The sequence below is a fragment of the Pygoscelis adeliae genome, unplaced genomic scaffold, assembly GCF_000699105.1.
Source record: "Pygoscelis adeliae isolate BGI_AS28 unplaced genomic scaffold, ASM69910v1 Scaffold124, whole genome shotgun sequence".
NCBI lineage: Eukaryota > Metazoa > Chordata > Aves > Sphenisciformes > Spheniscidae > Pygoscelis > Pygoscelis adeliae.
In genome coordinates, this window is record NW_008824791.1 from 4,423,720 (window position 1) to 4,446,088 (window position 22,369).

At 38.9% G+C, this 22,369-nt stretch overlaps 1 protein-coding gene across 1 annotated transcript in view; it reads left to right on the forward strand.

Moving 5' to 3' along the window:
• The window catches only part of CD247 (CD247 molecule), a 58,722-nt gene continuing 36,353 nt past the window's right edge, over positions 1-22,369 (forward strand). Inside the window, exons 1-2 of the mRNA XM_009323902.1 lie at positions 1-275; positions 464-875. Of these exons, the coding sequence (XP_009322177.1) occupies positions 818-875 (58 nt within the window). The 5' untranslated portion in view covers positions 1-275; positions 464-817. The remainder of the gene's footprint in view (positions 276-463; positions 876-22,369) is intronic.

Consider the following 22,369-nt stretch of genomic DNA (forward strand, 5'->3'; position numbering starts at 1 on the left):
TGTCCTCCCTACAGGCTGCGGTGGCTTCAGAGGACAAAATGGCTCCAGAGCTCTGCATGCGCTGAGACACTTTCGAAATACAAAGATGCGGTGTGTTCACATCAAAAGGCATCTCCATTTCATGGACAGGTACAACTGAAATGAGCCAGGCAGCACCAGTTGTGCTGGTGTTTTATGTCCTGTGGACGCTGTCTGCAAGGACAGGCAGAGCCCAGCTGTCCCTGATGCTGGCTACCCCATAGCCCTGAGAGTGCAGCCACTTCCAGTTGCTTGTGGTAAGGCCATATTTCAATTAGATTTAGAAATGAACTTTACATCTTTACTGGTCTAGCCAGCCACTTGTTCAAGAGTGACTACAACTTCCAATTTTAAACTTCTGTTTGTGCCATACTGCACATTGGACATAGTTGTATAGTATCCCTTTTGAAGTCAGGCCAAATTTGATACCATATATCCTTTCTAGGCCCCTTATAGAGATCAGCAGCTGCTGACTGGGATATCCTAGGAACCATCAGGCAAACTGGAAAAAAGCCCCGCCAAAAACCATCTTGCAAAGAGAAAAGAAAGAAAAAAATACAAAAGGAAACCCCAAACATCAATACCAAGAACATAAACCCCAGACCTCAGAGGCTGCCTGGCTGCAAGGCAGAGGAAGGCGCGTGCTTTGGCACTGCTGCCGGCAGGTGGACCCTGAAAGCCCTCATAGGAGGTGAGCTTCCTGCGGGAGCCAGCAGATGAGCAAAGCCTGTGGAGGTGCCTCTTCTCCTCACCCCGAGTCTGCGGCCTCTTGCTCCCCAGCACCGCCCGGGCGAGCAAGATGAAGTGGAGGAGGATCGTGATCTTTGCCATCCTGCAGGCACAGCTCCCTGTTACAGGTAAGGCAGGATTTTATTTTATGAGGAGCCATTTTAAAGCTCTTTTGAGGAAAGAGAACTTTGTTTCTGTGGTGGATTCCCCACCGTTTTGGTAGCAGGAGGGTATCTGCATGAGGACCTCAGCCATGTCTGTCCTCCTAACCATGGCTGGAATCATGGCTGCCTGTGAACGGCATGGCAGGACTCTCTGTGTTGAACTGCTGTGCTATAAAGAGGGCTGGGAGGAGGAGGAGGTGAGGACAGCCATTGCTGTCAGCGTGGCCTCCTCTTCTCCTGCTGGAGTGACTGCTGCAGCTGAACAACAACTCGTAATTAAGTAAGGCTCTCAGCCCTCACCTGGGTGGCTTTCCTCGTGATTTAAAAGGGGAAATTTGATACAATAATGAAAATTTAGTCACTTGTGGTAATCTGCACAAGACAGGCTTTTAATTTAGTTAGGTAAAATTAGAGCCATGTTGCTTGTAACAGCATGTTGGGTGGTTGGTTTGCAGTAAACGGCATACCAGGCAGGCTAGAAATAGGGGGCATAGATGATGAGAAAAAGGATAGGGTCCTTCTTGTTGTGTCTCTGCCTTCATGCTTCTCTCTGCTAGGCACAGGTAAAATGAAGTCATTTTTACCTTTATATATTTACTCATGGTGGTGCATACGCTGGCTTCACTTGGGCAGAAAGTGAAGCAGCTTTGGCATGCACAAATCTTCAAAAGTCACATTAATTTTGGGAGAGAGGAACATACTTCCTAGTAGGTTTGTAGGTCAAAAGAGCAAGAAAATTTAATTTACATCTAGAGAAGGCCTCAGCCTCGGTCTGAGTTTGGAGAAGTCAGCCAATATTAGTAGGCCACATTTGAGCATGTATTAAAAGCAAAATTCACTAGAAGAGTTTCCCCCACAATGTACGCCCTGAATGTACTTAACATACCAGCCTTACTAATGCTGAAGAGCCTTTCAGATGGCTGCCACAGACTTTTTATTGGAAACTTTTCTAGAGATTAGAAGAAGGGTTTTGCAGCCACTTGCTAATGCTGTGGGACCAGTTCTGGTAATTTGTGAAGGTTATGTATGAGGAGGATTTTAAGCAGAGTCGTATGCTCTGTGGTAGGCATGCCTTCTGTTCATTCTCCATTCAACCTCTGGGGCCTCTCTCCCTTTCTGATACTTAAGTATGATACTGTACTTAAGTATGATACTTCTGGTACTTATATTTTGTACATTGCTCTGTATCCATAGATGCGTATAAGGCTAAAAAGGTATGGAAATTACTTTAGGTCAAAATGCATCCGCAAAATATCTTCTTGCATTTTCTCCTTTTAATCTGTCACAAGATATCAGTAGTTCAGGCTCTTATTTGTACATTTTTAGCAGAGAACTTTTATTGAAAAAATATGTAATGCAGTTTGCAGATGGGTAAAGCTAGCTCTATAGGGGTCTCTATAGGGGTCTCTGGTGCAAAGCTTTTAGGGGTATTCACACTCACAAAGAATACATGGGATCAAATTTTGAACAGGCTACCACTACCATTGATTTGGAGATGGTTGCCTGTGGATTTGAGGGGAAATATTTTTGACTGGATACCTGTAATAGTTCGAAGAATAGTAGTATTTAGCCTAAGAGTATAGGTAGAATAAAAGAAATGTAGCACAAAACTTGTGGAATTGTTGCTACATTATTGATGCAAAATACACAGTAACAAAAATGTAAGATGACCATGAATTTAGTTTAAAGGTGAGGCCAAACAGATGGGTTTTTCAGCTCGGAGCTATGAACAGAAGCAAAGATCTGCTGCTGCCTGGAGTGTTTTCAAGCCTTTCTAGAGTGAAGTGAACTTTTATTTTTTCATAAAACAAGCTCAGAGTGGACAGAGATTCGGTAAGCTGCATACCACCTTACAGTGAGTTCATTCCACCTCACTAAATGTGTTTCGTGCTTATTCTTCAAATGATCAATTGAAAGATGCTACTGAGGTTGGGACTGATGAACTCGCAAAGCCTTTACTTTTGATCTCTTGAGTACTGAAGTAAATATGTCAGGCGTGAGAAAAAATTGTTTTAAAATAAGTAATTCTAGAGATGGGCCACAAATTCTCATGCAGATTTTGAATTATTGACACCAGACCACAAATTTCAGAATGCTCAAACTTGGCCTTCGAGCAATTACAGAGGGAAGCCATATCATATACACATTTAGTTTTCTGTGTTTCCCCCTTCAAAGATACAAAAGTGTACATCTAGAAGTTTAGCTGAGGTCCTCCTATAATCCCTCTTAAAAAGTGCATAAACATAAATGATTTGAATTTCTGAACAGATGGCTTTATTAATCACGTTGTTTGAGACATAAGAAGAATATTAAGACTTCTACCCAAATATCACAATTAAAATGGCAAAAATCTTCGTACAGTTTGCAGAGCTTTTAGTCTGAAGTATGACAGGCTTCAACGACAATAAAACACTACTGTGGGCAATATTGTAGAATTGCTCCCTTTTATTTTTTCCCCCCAAGGCTGATGAGGTGACACTTTGATTTGTACAAATATACAACACGTATATAAATATGTATGCAAGAGTTCTTCAAGGACAACCCTTCCCTGTTTTACACTTCTTCACAAAATCACTTTTCTCAGAATCATCTGCTAAATAGAATTGTACAGTGTTCTGTTTTTTGCTAACTCTGTGGAAACTAAAACATGTCAGCCTTTGGCAGATATTACTTGTACAGCTTATTTTCACAATATTTTGCTGCTCTGCATAACTGTCTTCTGCCCATTGGGCACCATGATGCCAGGAGCCTTTTTTGAATCGGTTCACGGACAGGAAGATAAAATGGACAAGTAATGGGTCTTAGGATTCATTTGTTCCTTCCTTTTCATCAGATGACTTAGCAGGTCTGCAAACTACAAGACTTGTAGACTAAAAGTTGTTTACAAGCCTATCTGGGAAACCCAAACAAGTAAATACAGACTATTTTGGTTATCATCCCCATGTCTTTATGTGGTGTCTTAAGTTCTCCTAGCTGAATTCTTGTTACACCTAGGGAAAAAAAAATTTAAAGGCTTAATTTTACATGTTTTATTTTCTTTTCTGCTGCCTGTTCACAATGGTTCATTAATAATTCATGGCAAAAACTATGAACTGGCACATTAGTGAATGGAACAAAATGTAGGCAAATGTATCCTTTCTTTGTAAAGGGACATTTGTTGAGCTCTTGCAGTGCTGTATTCAATTCTATGATGCTTGTTATAGAGTAAGTGCTTTCCCTCTGAACCCTTCTGAGCAAAATTCCTAATGAGTGAAGTAACAAGTTAATGATTGCATTCGTTTTGGTTTTTCATGTATGCTAGATGGGAATTATATACAAAATAGAGAAAGCTATCTGAAAATATACTTATATTTCTCCTGCTGCAGTGTGTTCTTAAGTAAGACTATGTGGATAAAAAGCCAAAGTGGGGGAAAAATAGGAGGTTCGCTAACAGCCTAAAGGGGACGAGAACTTCATTTATGAATGGACGTTCATTTGAGGAATGCTTTTGACAGCCATTTTCTGTTATTCACACAAAATTGAATTGTGACTAGCACCATGAGTAAACCCATAAGCAAGGAAAAAAAATATAAATAAATCATGTTTCCTAACTAGCTCCAAACTGTAACCAAACTCCTATTAAAAAAAGAAAGAAAAAAATACTTGCTTGCACAATTGCAGATAACCATTGAATCCCGCTCCCCTCCTCCAATTCATCATATATTTGAATGTCTATATTGTATGTAGAACTGCAAGATGTATCAGCTATTCTGGCAAGAAAACAGAGTACGTTTTTAGGGAGGCATGAGTAGAAGATACGACCTCTTAAAAATACTTAAAATATTTATCCTATTAAAGGTATTCACTTTGTCCGTGTGTGTGTGTGCTCACATGCATATTGTTGATTTTCACCGTTCTACTGATACGACTTCGGTCAACAGCTAAATTAAAGTTTTGCTGATGTTTCTTTTTAGCATTAAGAAAATGATTTATGCTATTCCAGACTCTTTGAGAAATTGAAATTTTGCAGATTTTTGATTTGCACTGTTGTATAATGTAATATTTTGAGACTGGTTTTGAATATTGTTTTCTTAATTAAATTAGGTTCTGCTCCATTAAAAAATACATAGTATTTTTAGCTTTTAAAATATGACAGTCCAGATTATTTTTTTTTTCAGGAAAGCAATGAAGGCGTTTAACTCCACTTTGTCCTATGCAACTGATTTATAACTTCATATATAACAGATAAAATGTGCAGGCAAATGAAAAGCTTAGTTTGCAGTTCTTCAGCCTACTCACTCAAATGCACAGATCTCGAGAGACAGTGGAAATGCATGTATTTAGCCACATACAATGGATATATCTATCTTTGTGAAAGTTAGACTTACCAATGTGTAGTTCTTTCAGTCCTTTGACAATTTAGCTATTAAAAATAGAAGTGAAAACACCTAACTCCTAAGCCTCAGAAATCACAAGCACTGGTGTCTATGCAAGTTCTGTTTAAGGGATAGAAGCCATCTCAACTTTTGAAGCATATAGATTGGAAATATTCAAATCCCTACAAGTTTCCTAGGAATAAACCATCGATCTTTGGAAGCCCTTTATGTATTTTGTTCTCAATACTTTGTTATATGTCTGTCAAGTCTTAGGAGAAGAACAACAGCAAGTTTGGAGTTTTCCATTTTCATGTACTTTTGGTATGTGAGAGTATGTTAAATATTGTGCTTCTGGTAAGCAGGTTGCAAAGCCTGATGAAATGCTCATGCTATTTGGCCTATTTCTTTCATGGGATGCAATTGCAGTGAAAACTTCATGTATATCCTGACTCCTTCTGAGTAGCAGAACGTTTTTTCATTTGTTATATTTTTAAGTGAAGGAGAAGCCATAATGATAACGCAACTCTTTGAAAGCTCAGATAATACGGAGGTGAAATATATACCAAATTAGAATTTGTTGGAAGCTGAGAAGGGAAAAAGGTTGCAAAATTTTCAACAAATGATAGCATAAACTGTAGCAGGACACACTGAAAAAGTCTAGAGGGTGGCTAGTTGTCAACACTTGTGGGTTTTTTTTAAGAAATCTCACCATATATGATTTACTTAAAATTCAAGCTGTTGTCTTAGGTTAAAATCTTAACTTTCACCATAAATAAACTTTTCTAGTTTCCTAGTCAAGTTTTCTAGCTTGTAAAGGAAACCTTGAAAATGCAAGCCTGCATGGCTCCAGAAACAGAAAAAGAGCAAATCACCTGTATAACCTGTCACTTATATTTATTTTTTTTTTTAAGCCAGTTGCTATTTTGGGGGGGTGATAGGCCAGCCTGCCTCAGGATGCTGCAATGCTTGTGGTTGACAAGCACTGAGAACAGTTTCCTGGTCAAAAAGAAAAGCACATCAAATGTCTAGAACCGGAGAACATTTACAGAAGCTTTCCTAAGAGCCCCAAAATTTGAATCATAAAAGCTAATTAATAGATTTTATTATTTAAAAAAGAGTAATGGACTGAAACACTTTTCTAATGGGGTAAGATGCAATATCCAGGAAATTAATGAGGGAATACTAATTTGGGTGGTGTTTTATTTCAAGTGAGTGTACTTTGGCCATTGAATAAAGGAAAGAGCTATGTGACTAAAAAAACCCTTTTTCTGGTTGTTCATCCAAATTTTATAATCAGTTTGTTCCAGCCAGGAGCATGGGTGTTTTCACTTAGAATGTTGCTGTCATCTGCATGACAGCCAAACCTGAAATAAACAGAGCCAGATATTTATAAAAATGCTTCCCAAATATTTAATGCATAAGTATGTATTGTAAATTCATTCCAATTCCCCATGGTGTATACCTCCTCACAAAGCCAACTGAGGCTTGGGAAGGGCAAAACAGAAAAATGGTCAGTTGGTAACTATTAGATGGGTGAGAGCAAACCCTCGTACTTGCACAAATCCTGCAAGTGGATCAAGGTTCTTTGCACAGGCATCTATATATAGGAGCAAGGCCCAAACTAATTATATCTTTGTTTGCAAAACATTTATTTTGAATTAGTTAATATAGAAATTCAGCTCAAACTAAAAACGTATGATAATTTATTACTTATCAGATCAATTTGAAGCCAGAGTTTGGTATAGTGTGACAATGTCACCTTTTAAATACTCTTGGCAAAGATCATTTCAGCGAAAGAGAGCAACTTCCTAACATTAGATGCTGCACATTCCTAGTTATCAAATGTTTGTTTTGTCATTCAGAAATAGCTGAATGGTTTGAATGACGTCTTTTAAAAAGTATACATAAATTGGATTTCTGGGCTGGGACCTTACAGCTCACGATTAATACAGCAGATTTTTAAACCTTTGCAAAGAAAAATTTTGACTCGTATCATATTACACATTATAGCTGTATAATTACTATAATATTAGACCATTTTTTCAGTCGCATATCAGCAAGCTTCAGTCAGAGAACCCAATATCAAATCTTTGGTAGGAGAAGTAATTTCTGTGTCTATCCGCTATGTGTTGTTGCTATTTACATTGTTTCCCATCCAGCCACGTAAAACCAATTGCAAGAAAGAAATCTTACTGGAATTATGTGGAGTCATCTCCCTCTCTTTCTTTCTCTCTCCATGATGCGAATTTGCACAGTATCATCACTTCGGGCTTTTATGTAAGTAAGGTAACTTCAGCAGCACTGTGCGCAAGCATGCGGGTGCATTTCTGAAGATTGAAAAGTAGAATGAAGTCTTGCAAGTGGTGTTAAGAATCATATTCTGAAGGAAGGAAGACAGGATACAGAGAGAGAGAAATATTATATAATTGGTATCTTGTAAAAAAAAAAAGTCTACCTAAACTAAAGACAGTTTCTGAAAAACAAGCAAACAGTTCTGTGAATTACTCCGAGTATAGTCGCTCTATTCATAAAATGTCTTGTAGCAAATTAGTTTCTTTTGATAATTTTTTTAAAGAATGTTATTTCAATTCTACAGATTTCTTCCTAACAACTTGCTGCTAATTTTCAGGATTTATTTGCTATTTTATGTTGTTTTATGGTTTATTACCTAAAGGTACAATACCTGACTGAGTTAGCGTGCACAGGTGAACTCATTCTTAAAGTCTTAGTCATTATAGTCTAGGACCTGTTAACGGAATTTGTAATAAAAGATTTTTCAGGAGAGGTTTATGGGAGTGGTGCTGTATGAAGTGATGTAAGTATGCATTTGCCTGTTTGATTTTTTTTTTATAACTTTTTATTTTCATATGTCTCAGGAAATGCAAAAATTCTTGCTATTAATATTGTTTCAGCACTTAATAATGTGTTGGAACTTGAAGAGTTACAAATGCAACGCAACCAACGTAATCCATGTGATAATTAACTGACTTTGGAGGCTTATACTAGCGGTAGATTTGACCTCATGCTTGTTACCTGCAATTTTTTCTCCTCGTTTATCTGTAACATGCTGCTCTTTAGTAATGGGCTTCTGGTTCTTTCAACCTCTCTCTGGATGTGTAAATTTTCTGCATAAATTTTGCTGGGGGGGGGGTACTCTGATGAATAAAATATAAGAATTAAATATTTGCAGGTGGTAAGCTTAAAGAGAATTGGTGAAAGTAAATGAGATAAACCCACCATTTTCAACAACTGTCCTCTGATTTCCCTTTCCCTGAGAAGGAAAGGGAGTAATACACCATCACAAGTTGCCTGATTTTTAACTTCTTGAAACTATTTTTAAATGTAAAACTGAGCATTTATGTGTTATAAGCGTGACTATACCCAGTGGACCAGAGAAGATAAGCAAGGTTAACCCATCTGGATTTCAAGCAGAAGGTCAAACACCATTCCAGTTACTTTAAAAAATGAGCATCTAATATATGCCATAAAGGCTTTCTGGAATTTAGCTTCTCAGAATAAGCATCTAAAATGGGGGAAAAAAAAAAAATCTCTAAATCTCTTTCAGTAAAATTAATTTTAATTATGCTTTCAGTCTCATTTCTGTTTGAGTAGGGAGGTGATGAGAGCTTTGCCTACACACTGACACCACGTTGTATATAAGCAGAATTATGCAGTGAATGCTGGCACCCACAGCCCAGTGCCGTAACAGGTCCATGTGGGTCAAGGCACAGATGAGTGGCTGTGGACTACCGGCGAGCTGTAAAATGCACTCACTTGAAAGCCCAAACCACTGCACGGAGTGATTGCTTTTTCATCCCCAGTTTTGGTAGATGGCCTCTACTTTCTGCCATCAAGCTCAATACAGTTTGCTGAGAACATGGATTTCTTTTTCCCTTGCAAATTAGGAATAATTTTATTGAAAATAGCACAACATTGTCCATTTTCTTTACACAGAAAGTTTGCGAGAGAACTTGGAGTAATTTGTTTTAAGGCAACTACCTCCCAGATGATTAGCAATACTGTCTTAGATGTGATCTAAAGTTCTGATGAAGATTGCTTGTACCCTCAAAATTATGGTCCATCCCCAAAAGTTTGAAAATAACTACAGATATTCAAGAGGTTTTTTTTTCCAAGAGCCTTACCTAAAATATAATGAAATGTGAGAAGCTATGCATACTGTGTTCATTACTTGACTTTTTTTCGAAGGGTGCATTTTGATCACATCTCCGAGTGTTTCTCCTTGACTCAAATGGCAGGAGATTCTCACAAAATTACTTCTCTCTAGAAGAAGCAGCTTTAATTTACCTTGCTTTGAATTCTCCCTTAAATTTCAGATGTCTCTAGCATTAATGTGAACTAGACAGAACTGGAGTTTTCCCTCTCATGCAGCTAAATTAGTCTTTTCTTCTAATAATTCAGATGTTATTTTACTACTTGCCTCAAAACCCAGCAGCACTATAATGCATTTGTTGCTGCTGTTACCGATGTCTCTTCAGACGGAAAAGCAGCAGCAGATTTTCAGGCTTGAGACAATTTTTTCTTTTTTTTTTTTGTTTATAACTCTCTTAAAGCACTTACAGATATGAACCTTCAGCCCTATCTTATTGTAACATCTTTTCCAAAGTGTTTTTATCTGATTTTATCTTTCTCAGCTGCAAAGAAGTAGCTAACAGGTTTGCCCCCTTTCTCTCTTGCTCTTCTTTTTACATCTTGGGCCAAATGTCTATTTGTTAGACATGGTGGCTTTAGTAGAATGAATATCAGTTTTAAAATAGAGCTTTAAAGGGAAGCAACTTTCTGCAAAACTTTGCAAGATTTCCCCCTGCCTTGTTTTCCACTGGGGTAAACCAAACCCTTCCGAAGTATTTTTGTGAGACACCAAACAAAGTCTGTGAGCAATAAGTGTTCTGCATTTGGGAAAAGGGAAACCCAGATTCAAGTCCTTATTCTGTCTGACTCAGAGGAGGAGCTTGAACGGGACTCCCATGTGCTAAGCCATTCGAGAGACACTTGCTGGTTTTGATGAGAAATTCTAATGGGAGTCTAGAAACATTCCCTAATTAATATGCCATCAGAGTTTGTACTGGGAAGTGTTTCTGGTGGACGTGTTATCTTGATAAACCTATACAATAAAAAAGAAAAGAAATCTCAACTTCAAGTTGTAGTATTTTATAGAGTCAGTTTAATCCTTTGCAGTCAATTAATGGAGTACATGTATCTTTGTTCTGCAGAAGACTTAATGGTGTTCTTGCCTGTTTTGCAGAGCCTTATAGTAAGGGTCAGCGCTACAGAGTGGAGTGTGTATCTAAGAGTTTCCCCATCCATCCTTGCAAAAATGATTGTGCTGTCCTTAGTAGCGACTGTATTTCAGCACCACTAGAATCCCTAAGTAGGCTCCTGTGTGTGAGACTGGCTGCAAAACGGGGCACAGAGGTGGTGCTGTTCTCTTATGCATGGGTATATAAGAATAACATCAATATGAGTACTGATAATATATGCTTATATATCGATGATTTTGCCACTTCTGAAACCACATGTAATCATACAGGACTGGAAGATTTAGAAGAAGGTCCTAGGCTACTAAATCTTAAGGGTATGCAGGGATCTGAGGGAGTCAGCAACATGAAATACGATCAGAAGAGGCAATCTGAGAAAGCCCAGCACACTGACCTTTCTTGAAGAGAAGGATTATCTGGAGCCAGAAAAAAGGGCTTCAGGTATTTAAAAAGATTTGGCAAGTAGCTTCACCTCTAAATGTGCTCTCTGCATGCTGTAACTGTAATGTGGGGATAGTGTTTAATTTCTGTCAAACTTTCACCTTCTAATTAGGTCATGTCAGTGTTTTAGTAAATGTCGCTTATTTAAACGTACCTAAACTAGCTTTAAATTAGCTGTCTTGTTTAGGCAGCTCCCCAGTAGTGTCAGTAGGAGTTTTACTTCAGGCAGACTGCCTGGGCATTTACCAAACTGCTCAGCCAGATTTTTGCAGCTCACACGAAGATCTATGCTGAAGGAAATGTGCTGTTATCAGCTAGCTGAAAACCAGTTTAGCAATGTTTTTGTGAGCCGCTGCCACCTCCATAATGACTGCAGCGTATACAAACGTTTTGGAAGGAGAAAGTTTCTCATTCTGTGCCTTTGGGTTCAGTGGGGTCTTCACCTCCTTTGAAGCTTCAGGATCATAGTATAATAAAAGCAGAGTAGTGTTCAGCTTCATGCATAGTTAGAAGGTATCTTATACCCAAGGAAATGGGTGCCTCTAAGTAGCTATACTATCTAACTTTTATTTGTCAATTTGCATGTATAAATGATTTTAAAGTGGTTTTATTGAAGTCTGCAGTTAGATAATGTTTAATTCCTAAAGCAGTTTTGTTTTGAGGTTTTCATTTTCAGTGTTTTTCTGTTTAACTCTTCATTATCTTGTTTTGTTGTAGTTCTGGATACTTTTAAAGTATCTTCTGGTGCTTTTTTAATCTATCTGATTAGGAAGATTGCTATTACGATACTAAGAAAAATCAATATGAATGGAATGTAAACTGTTTAAATTGGGAAGTTTGAACTTTGGGATCCTGTCTGAAGGATTTGTAGGTAACTGACAATTCCTATCATCCTCACTCCTCTACAAAGTCTTTCTCCCCTTAGTGAAACAGTGCTTTTTTTAGGTAAAGCAAGAAAATGGAAAAATAATTGTGGCTGATTTACAGTGTAACCTTTAGAAAGCCACTGGAATGTGTGTAGGCTTTCCAATAAACCAGTGTCCAAGCTTAATCAAGGTGGGCCACTGTTAGCTGTTTCTGTTAACTCTAAATTGCTTATCCGGTTGTCGGTATACAAATACCACTTAGAAAGTGTTAACACACATGGTCCTGAAAAGTATATGCTATTTTAGTATTTGATTAATCAACAGAGGTTTATTTGCCTGTTTCACAATGGTGTTTTGAAAACTGAGATCTATCAAGTATCCTTTAGATCCTCCAGTGTGATTGTGATGTATTTTATATACAGGAAATTAAAATAGTGGCTGTGTCTAATTTGCTGCTACATTCACAGTGACCCTTACTGCTTACAGGACAGCCTTTGCTTGCATTGGGAAAATGGCCAACCTTTTTACTTCCCTCCCTTTAAAAAACCTTTCTCATTCTAGATTCAATTGAACTGATGAGAGAAACAAAAAAGTAAAAGCTCAGTTATGGACGTGCTGTTAGTCCTCCTGAAGTGGAGAGAGCGAGGGGAAAAAAATGTCCTGTACAGACTGTGTGTTATTTCACACTTACAAAGCATCTTGAGCTCTTTAGAAAATGTGCTCTAGAGATGGAAAACATTTATTGCGCTCCATGTAACGCATGCACGCTGTCACTGTTCATGCCAATACAGTTCTTAACGGGATGGCGTTTAAGCTGGTTGGTGTCTGAGTGTTATTATTTAGAGACTGTGGTATTGGGATTGCAAATATATTTGAACAGTTATTCTCGCCACCTTTTACTCCCACGAGAACACCTGTGCTAGGACCTGATGATTGTCATGTCTAACTATCTCATTTAGACTAATTAAAACATACATTCTTTTTAATGGAAATGGTTCTTGCTATTTCAGTAGATGTTGAAGTTCAGCTCTCAGCTGTCTGTCTTCCTATAGCTGCATGCTGCTTTTCTCACAGGTAGCCCCTGGCTACTGAGGACTTGCCCTGTGCATTAACTATTAACCAGGCATCGAGGCAAGGACTTCCTTTGGGAATTGACTGCAGTTTATTTGCTCAGTATATGTAGCCTCTTTTGCCTCAGGCGCCGGATAGAGCACCTCGGTCTTGAACTCCCTGGTCTTTGGCTCCTGAGAAGCGAAGTTGCCTAAGGGAGCTATACTTGAGCAGAGCTTTTGTTCAGGGTGTTTTGGCTTATACAGGGTAATAGCTGTAATGTGGCTTGGAAAATGCTCAGTGCATGGCATGTATCCATTATCTGTGTTGTATATGAGAACCAGAGGGGTGTGAGCTTGCCTGAAAGCGACTTCAGATTTTTTTTTTTTCAAAGCCTTTCAGTCTTGGGGGTCTTGAGCTGAGAAGGGATCGGGGAGAGTGTGAGATATTTGACAACAGAGCCCTAAAGGCAAGTGGCACTTTGAATGGCGTTTATGTATAACTCATCAAAACATTGGTTCTTCAACATCTGTATGTAATGTGTAAAAGAACACCCACTTGCATATTCGTGCAGAGGATTTGAGACAGGTGATGATTGCTGTTTAAAATACACTGGGAGCATGAAATAAAAATGAGAGTGCACATTAGAAAAAATAGCTATAAACTGGTTGCTGAATTACTTTAGGGGGATCAGAAGAAGGATTCACGTTATCCAAATAGTTTTGGTATGGGTTTTTCTTGGGGAAAAGGGGTAGAAACTGAATTCTGACTTGGGAGCAGTTTGCTGAGTTTATGGAATGGACTTTTTCAGGTGGCTGGCTGTAGGAGCGAAACAGTTTGCCAAGGAGACCTTCCTCAGTCCTTTGTTCTTATTTACATGTTTGAGAGGTACACAAGAATACCCAATGTTTATTCAAGCATATTACAGACATTTATGCTGTATAAGTTAATGGCTAGATACAAACACAGATGCTATTGATGTTGCACAAGTGTATGTGTGGAGAGCAGGACAAAAGTGCATGGATGTGTTTGTAAGCATGTGTTACGAGCAGATGTGTGCAAACCCATTAAGTTCATATGTGCTATTTTGGTATGTTAGCATGAGAATGTTTCGCTTCCATTACTGAAGCCATTTTTAAATGTAGATTTAATAAGGATCAAAGATGATCCTCAGCAAGTGTTTGTTTACCGCTATAAGCATACATATTAGAATTAACAAAATCTATTGATAATCTTTCACCTTCTACCAGACAAACAGCAGTTTTCTGTGAGTAAGTGAAGTTCTACTATTACATATATGCAGCCCAAGGTGGGGGGAATAATGTTTTCTCAGCTGCTGCAAGGAATAATGGAATTTTTTTTTTTTTCAGCTTGACATTACTATTTCAAAGGCAGTGAGTGCTATTGCTGCTGGGACCTCCTCTGTTTCTGTCCTACTTCCTTTCCCTTCCTGAGCACTACCTGGATTTTGTGTTTTATAAGCAAAAGGTGTAGGTATATCTTTCTAGTTATTTACCTTCCCGCCAGTGACACATCTGAGACTTGTTATCACTTCTGTAAAAGTAGACTGCTATTAAATGGTTTGAAAATCCAAACAGAAATCAGGAAATCCAGAAATGTGAATTCATAAATACTTTTTTAAGTTTCGTTGTATTTGTCTTTCTCTGACCATACGACATGTATATCCCTGGATGTTCTCCTACATGCACATATGTAACATCTTGCATGTGTCCAGTACAAGTCAGTCATTCCCAGGTATCCTTGAACCTGACATGCTGAACTTATAACCCGGTCTCTACTTGAAGTCATTTTTTGAATGAGCGACACAAACTTCTCTCCTTTGATGATCCATGTATGTATTAAAGATTCGTCTGTCCTAATTCAACTTCCCACTATGAAATTGCAATTTCAATATTTATTCTGTCAGCTAGTTTACAAGTGCCTTATTCACCCTTTCTTAGGAGGAAGTCTTGTAAAGCCTATTTGTGTTCTTATTTTTCATTCATCGTATTTATTCACTTGCTATTTTTTAATACAAATCTGAGATCAGGGTAACTGACCAGTTACCTTATCTAATTCACACAAGAGGTATTGTCTCAATAAGAACTGCTACAATTAAACTGAGTACTTTAAGGTATATGTATATTAGAATGATATACAGGTCTTAACTAAACCACAGGAGTTGTTGCTTGGGTAACATAGCATGGGTATTAATGAAATGTGAAATACTGTTTGATTACATCCAGTTTGCCCTGATCCGTGAAGCATGATGTTAACAGAATTGTTGAAAAATAAGATCAGATGCAGTACAATTTTCTAATACAAAAAAAGGCTTTGTGTGTGTGCCTGTCACCTTTTAGAATTACATTATTGGAAGCTAAGGGCTAGCAAACTTCCTGGCTTTAAAATATTGAATTTGTTGAATAACAAGAGCCTGCTAAGAGTAACACCTTTGATATTATTTTAGAGAAATGTGTGATTTCCCTGCTGTAAGAAAGCTTTGAGAGAGAACAAAATTCTCTGTCTCTCTATATGGTCAGATTTGCTTTATTGTCCCTGAAGGACAGATTGGGAAGTGAAAATACAAAGAATCGAAACAGCTTTCCTCAAACCTCATAGTGGAAGAATTTAGAATAGAAGAACTAAATGATTGTTACTGAGGATAAAATAACGATTTGACCTGCTTACTGGGTTTTCTGATTCAGGTGATGTTCATATAATCTGGTGAAGTACATTCAATAAAGTATGTATTTTAGATGAGGAAGATGTGAAAGTGGTTATGTAAGCAATTAATTTCTTCCTCTAAAGCTGCACCTATTCCTTTGTGTGATATTTCTGTCTCCAATTGTTCTTCTGTTTAGTGTGGAAGTAGGGTTTTTTTTTATATTATGGTTGGCTTCATGTGTCCCACTCTCTAGAATCTAACGCTATATTTCAGTAGCAATTTATTTTTAGCTGTGAAAATAATAAAGGAAGAATAACTGGTTAAAACTACTGCTGCTTCAGGAGAATTAAAAACTCAGAGTGGAGAAAGGAATAGTACAGATCTTCTTAATGGAATTGAGACACAAGATTTTTTTTTTTCCCCTCTGTGTATTCCTTTCATATACAGGCTCTCTGAACTGTCAGTGGTGTGGGAAGAGCAATGGTAGTTGGAACTAAATTTAAAGAAAGGGCTTTTCAGCAGCCTTCTTGCTTGGATTCATCAAACAATGAAGACATGAATATGTTTAATTTCTGAGTTTTTGTTGTTGATGATCTTTGTTAGCCAGCTTACAAGTATGAACACAATGCAGCTCTGAGACGTGCAGGCTCTAAAATTTACATCAAAACCCCGTTTTCTGAATGATAACAAGTCTGAAGTCTCTAGCATAGAAATAACTGCCTGTCCTGGTTTTGGCTGGGATAGAGTTAATTTTCTTCCTGGTAGCTGGTACAGTGCTGTGTGTTGGATTTAGAATGAGAATACTGTTGATAACACACCCATGTTTTAGTTGTTGCTAAGTAGTGTTCACACTAGTCAAGGACTTTTCAGCTTCCCATGCCCTGCCAGCAAGAAGCTGGGAGGGGGCACAGCCAGGACAGCTGCCCCCAACTGGCCAAAGGGATATTCCATACTGTGTGATGTCATGCTCAGTATAGAAACTGGGGGAAAGTTAGCTGGGGGGTGGTGACTGCTGCTCGGGAACTGGCTGGGCATCGGTCGGCAGGTGGTGAGCAATTGCATTGTGCATCACTTGTATATTCTTTTATCATTATTATTATTATTTTCCTTTCCTTTTCTGTCCTATTAAACTGTCTTTATCTCAACCCGTGAATTTTACTTTTTTTTTTCCGATTCTCTTCCCCCATCCCACTGCGGGGGGAGCAGTGAGCAAACGGCTGTGTGGTGTTTAGCTGCCTGCCGAGTTAAACCACAACACTGCCTCTGCAGTTACCATTAAATACAAACAACTTGTCTGTTGAATTCAAAATGAAAAAAAGAACGTAATGTTTTTCTGTACTTATTTTGCTACTACTTCAAGAAAATGTTCGATTTTATGACGGAAGATATCTAGGCAGTTGATCACAACCATGGCAATTCTGTCAGCTCCGGAAAGGTGTTGATGGGTTGGTTTCTTAGAGGAGAAAGAAGGCAGGAAACCATTAAACTAGCACCATCCATCTACTTCGCTGTATGTATAAGCCTGAGACATACTGGGCTACAAGGAGGGAGACAAGTCTAATTCATTGTGCCGTCTGATAAGGGAAGAGTAGGGTGATGCTTTGCCGTAAGGAAATACACCTTTGATACGTCTTTTTTGATCAGAGAGGCCTGTTCACATTGCTTACCCCAAGATGTAGGTCATTGCCACAGTCACTTTCCTTCTCCTCCAAGTGGACCAATGCTGGTGGGTGGCTTCTGTAGGGTCATGGAAGGACAGAGGCCTGAATGCCGTGTTGTTCAATGTGTGAGATGTTGCCTTCATACCCAGCATCATGTATCAGAAACTAACTGTGTGAGTGTTGTGCCCTGTGTATGAAATTAGTCTAGGTTGGCTACACCAGACTTTTGACCGTTACTAGCACCTCAACAAGTATCAGAGTTGGAATATGAATGAGAAATCTCCTAAAAGCCTCACTGTAGATGGACACTCTTGTGAAAGCAGACAGAAAGAAGCCACTGTGCAAAATCAGTCAAGCTATGCTGTAAAATCAGCTTTTCGATAGTGGTCATTACAGTGTGGCTACCACATTTTGGTCTTGCAGTGTAGACAAGACTGTGAATTGTGTCTTTACCTTGTCCCTGAATTATGTGATAGCCTTTGCTTTTGGTTGGGCTGTGACATGATTTGGGAATGTGGCTTGACACCATCTACACTGCAGAATAAACTGTGTTCCTAGCAGGGTTGAGCAATTATCTCATGAGTACCTTCTCCTCCCCCAGTGTAGACTTATTTAATCTTTTAATGAATCAGCACTTGCCACTAATTGCATTACTTTCATTAATCTAATGATTTCTTAGAAATTTGAAGTGCTTCATAAGCATTAATAGGTACTCACACTATTCTTCTGAAGTAGTATGTTCCTGTAATTTCTATTCTAATGGGGTAAATCAAGGCATAGAATGGTTAATCGCTTTTCAGAAAGTCTCTGGCAAAGCCAGCAATAAAACTGCCAATTGCTTTAGCCATTAGCTATAGTATGTTTCCATGTCTGAATTAATGACGGACTAATAGAATGGAAGACTAGACTAGAGAGGGCAAGAAACTATTTCTGCAAAAGGGTATTTCGGGACCCTTTATGATGAGTTTTCAGCCAAAGCAAGGGGAAGTTGTTTCATGTTGCTATTTGTGAATGAGAACAGTGATATAACTAGAAACCCATGTTAAGATAAAAGTATCTCCACACAAGCTGTTGCAGCAAGAATGAAAAGGACTGGAAAGTAAATGCAGTGCTGAAGCATGTAGTAGATGAGTTGTAAGATACTCTACATATCTTTAAAACCACGAAATTAAAAAAAAAAAAAAATCACCAGCCAAAGCAAAATCTGGTTGACAGAAAATAAGTACCACGTCCAGCATGCAAAGGCCCAGACACAGCAGTATGACATAGAACGTGGTTAAACTCCAGTCAGTGCTTCACAACAGGATGCTGAAAGGCATCAGAAGAGTCTAAAAGGATGTGTAAAGAAACATGGAGATAAGGAGTGAATGAGATTCATCAGTTAGCATTTGGGTTAAGATAAAAAGGTCATTGGGAAAGGGAAGTCTTACCTGATATCAGATACAAGATTTGAGACTGGTTGTTAAAAAGATAATATCTTTTTATGATACCACCCTTGTTACTGGGAATGCTAAAGATGTGCTGGAAACCACAAGAGTAAGGTGGCAGGATTTCTCTTAACCGTCTGATAGATGGAAACAGCAAAGTTGGCTTTTCCTTGAAAGAGCTGGACATCAACAGCTGACATTAGAAGGGGATCAAGATGGAAAATAACCACCAAAAAACCTGCCGTGAATGTGTTCTTCTGTAGCAAAATGACAGATTGTTGTGTTACAGCCAGAAGGGAAATCTCTTTGCTTTGAGTCTGTTTTTCTCTTGAAATGGCAATACTGCAACTGCTGTATTAAATTAAACGCTTCAGTGGAAGGAGAGTGTATCAATCCACCTTTTTGATTTATTTCTTATTTCTGGCAACATCTTAATAGAGAAGCGCATTTTCTTTTTGTTTCAAGCAAAATACATATGAAGAGCAGTAATAAGGTCTTGAGTTCCCAGGGGATGGCTGTGAGACTGGATAGTGTGTCTGCGTCAACCCAGATGTCCTAGGATTAGTGCTGGGTAGCAAACCCTCAGCAAGGCTGCTACTGGTCTTCTCAAAGCAGCCAGATGATGTACATTTGACTACCTCAAAACGTTGGCATCTGTAACTGAAAAGGTATGTAAATTTAAAACAGCAGGGGTTTTCCAGGGTGTTGAAAAGGAGTGGGGAGAGTGGGAGGCAGAGGAGTCGCCATAAATTTTCTCTGGGCACAGAGGCTGAAAATGTTTTGAATGTCTTCCCCGTTAGACTTGCCAGGCTAAGTTAATGGCAAGAACCAGAGGGGCTTTCAGGAAGGCTCTGTGTGGGTGTAGAAAATGAAAACACGTCAAGGCCACGGTCTTCAAATTCATACAACGAATAAGTTCAATAATGTCATGGGGTCTGAAGTTGTGATGTTAATTCCCTTCTTATACAGGAAAACCGCAGTGCCTCTTACTGCTGGGTGTCACATGATGCTGTCACATACCCTTCCCATTTGTGGTGGTTTTGGATCCAGGACTGTCACTGATCTGCCATGTGAACTTCAAACGGCCACTGCCTCTTTCTGTGCCTGTGCCCATTACTAGTCTTCGTCGCTTGTTTATTTGGATTCTGATTGTGTAGCACCTCATACAGTCCAGAAATTAATGCACTAATTGAAGCTAAGATTAAACAGAAACACAAGTCTTTGCAGGATTGAGGTATGTGCAGTCTTTTAGGGACAACTGATGTATTTAAGCAGGTACACCTGTAACACCACAAACAGCATCATCCAAAACTGTGGTGACTGAGGGCTGGGGCCCTCGAGACTACTTAATGATTTCTGATAGCAATTGAGTCTTGCTGTTATCATTTTGTGGGCACTGAACACTCACCAATGAGCAAAACACAACCCCTATAGTAAAGCAGGTTGCTATTGGGAGTTTCATGTGAAGGTAAACTGAATAGCTGAGTACCTCTGTCAAGTCTCTAGGTAATTTAAAGCAAGACAGCTCAACATGTTTGTGTTTTTGTTTTGTTTTTTGTTTTAAAATTTCTGTCCATCCCCAGAGACAGTGGTGTTTTCTTGCAAAGGCATCTTAGAAACTACATCTCTTCCACTGCTGACTTGTCTAGGGCCAGAGAGGCATTTCAACACTGAGGCTGACCCCTTTTGTTTTCAATGTCTTTTGTGCACGGCCTCCAAAATGCACAAGTTTCAGGCTGCTTTCCCCTCAACTCAGCAGAAAATGTTAGCACTGCTGATTTCTGTGACAGAGCAACGGGTGACAAACTGCCTTGTCATTTCAATCAAAGCCACCCACACTTGTCATTAGATTTATCCAGGGTTAAACCGTTCATTACGCACCAGCCTGGGCTACCCGGGGTAGCTGTTTTTCTTAATCTCTTGTCATAACTGTTGTAGGTTGGAGGCAGGAACGAAAGCACCTGCTGGCTGAAGTGACAGCTTTATTCTAGGAGCTGGGGACTCAGCTGAAAGAAAAAACAAATGGGGACATGAATTACTGGTGTCGTGGTTTAACCCCAGCCAGCAACTAAGCACCACACAGCTGCTTGCTCACTCCCCCCTGGTGGGAAGGGGGAGAGAATCAGAAGAGTAAAAGTGAAAAAACTCATGGGCTGAGATAAAGTCAGTTTAATAGGTAAAGCAAAAGCCACGCGCGCAAGCAAAGCCAAACAAGGAATTCGCTCGCTACTTCCCATCGGCAGGCAGGTGTTCAGCCATCTCCAGGAAAGCAGGGCTCCATCATGCACAACGGTGACTTGGGAAGACAAACGCCATCACTCCAAACATCCCCCCCTTCCTTCTTCTTCCCCCAGCTTTATATGCTGAGCGTGACGTCATATGGTGTGGAATATCCCTTTGGTCAGTTGGGGTCAGCTGTCCCGGCTGTGTCCCCTCCCAACTCCTTGTGCACCCCCAGCCTGCTCGCTGGTGGGGTGGGGTGAGAAGCAGAAAAGGCCTTGACTCTGTGTAAGCACTGCTCAGCAACAACGAAAACATCCCTGTGTTATCAACATTGTTTCCAGCACAAATCCAAAACACAGCCCCATACTTGCTACTATAATGAAAATTAACTCTATCCCAGCCAAAACCAGCGCACTGGGTATGCAGTTCAGAAGGATAATGCATTTTGTAGAATTAAGAGTTTGTTTAAAAGAAATTATATAGCAGTTCTCATCTCTTTCCAGTTCCTATATACCCTACTCTTTGCACATGTTTTTCTATGTTCCTCTTTCCTTCTCCCACATGAAAATGCTTTTTAGGGTTGTTTTTGCTAAGAGACTCTGCTGTTTTAATTGGAATATATTCAGCAAAACTCATTACCAATTCTTGTACCAGTTTTTGTTTAAAAATGCAAACATATAAGAAAAGATGATGTAGACCCAGCTGGTATAATCCATTTCACATTGTAACAGCACAACTTCAAATGCATTTTATTTTTAATTTTGTCATGTTATGTCTCTGTGTTAATTGTCTCTAGATTGTAAACTTATTTTTCTTCATCTTGTTTATATAGTGTTAGGGTAATACAGTTAAGTGCCTTATCTCTTGGAAGTGGGAATCTTGTTTTGAATCTGATACTGACTTGCTTTGCCTCCCGCTTACCCTGCAGCTAAGTGGAAATAAAGATTTTATTTATTTATTTATTTATTTTTCATTAAGTACCATGCTACTTGCGGTAAAAAGGCCAGCTATACTCCTGGGATACAGCTACTCCCTGAGTAGCTATGGGAGAAAAGAATAATTAGATCCACCCCCACCCCACCCCCCCCGCTACTGGAAATAAAATGGTGGCATTTGAGTTATTTTGAATAAATGCTCTACATTAGAGTTTTTGATCTGATGAAACTTACTACGGGTGCATTAGACCTTTGATTGAATTTTCATAGTATGTTCAAGTGCTAGGTATAGTGCACATTTTTTTTTTTTTTAATAACTTAAACCACCTAAATTCTGGCAATACTGCCAACTATTTGTTGCTACTGGATAACTTTCAATGACTCAAACATCCTAAGCAATTTCAGTGACCCAAGCTTTAAAACAATATTACCTATTACAGAGTGTTTTCTTATTTCCTCCTAGTTTGGCCAACCCTGTATAGATAAAAGAAGCATTTAGGGTAATTAGTATATATAATTATATATTATAGTATCTTTATAAATTATATACCTATTTTAT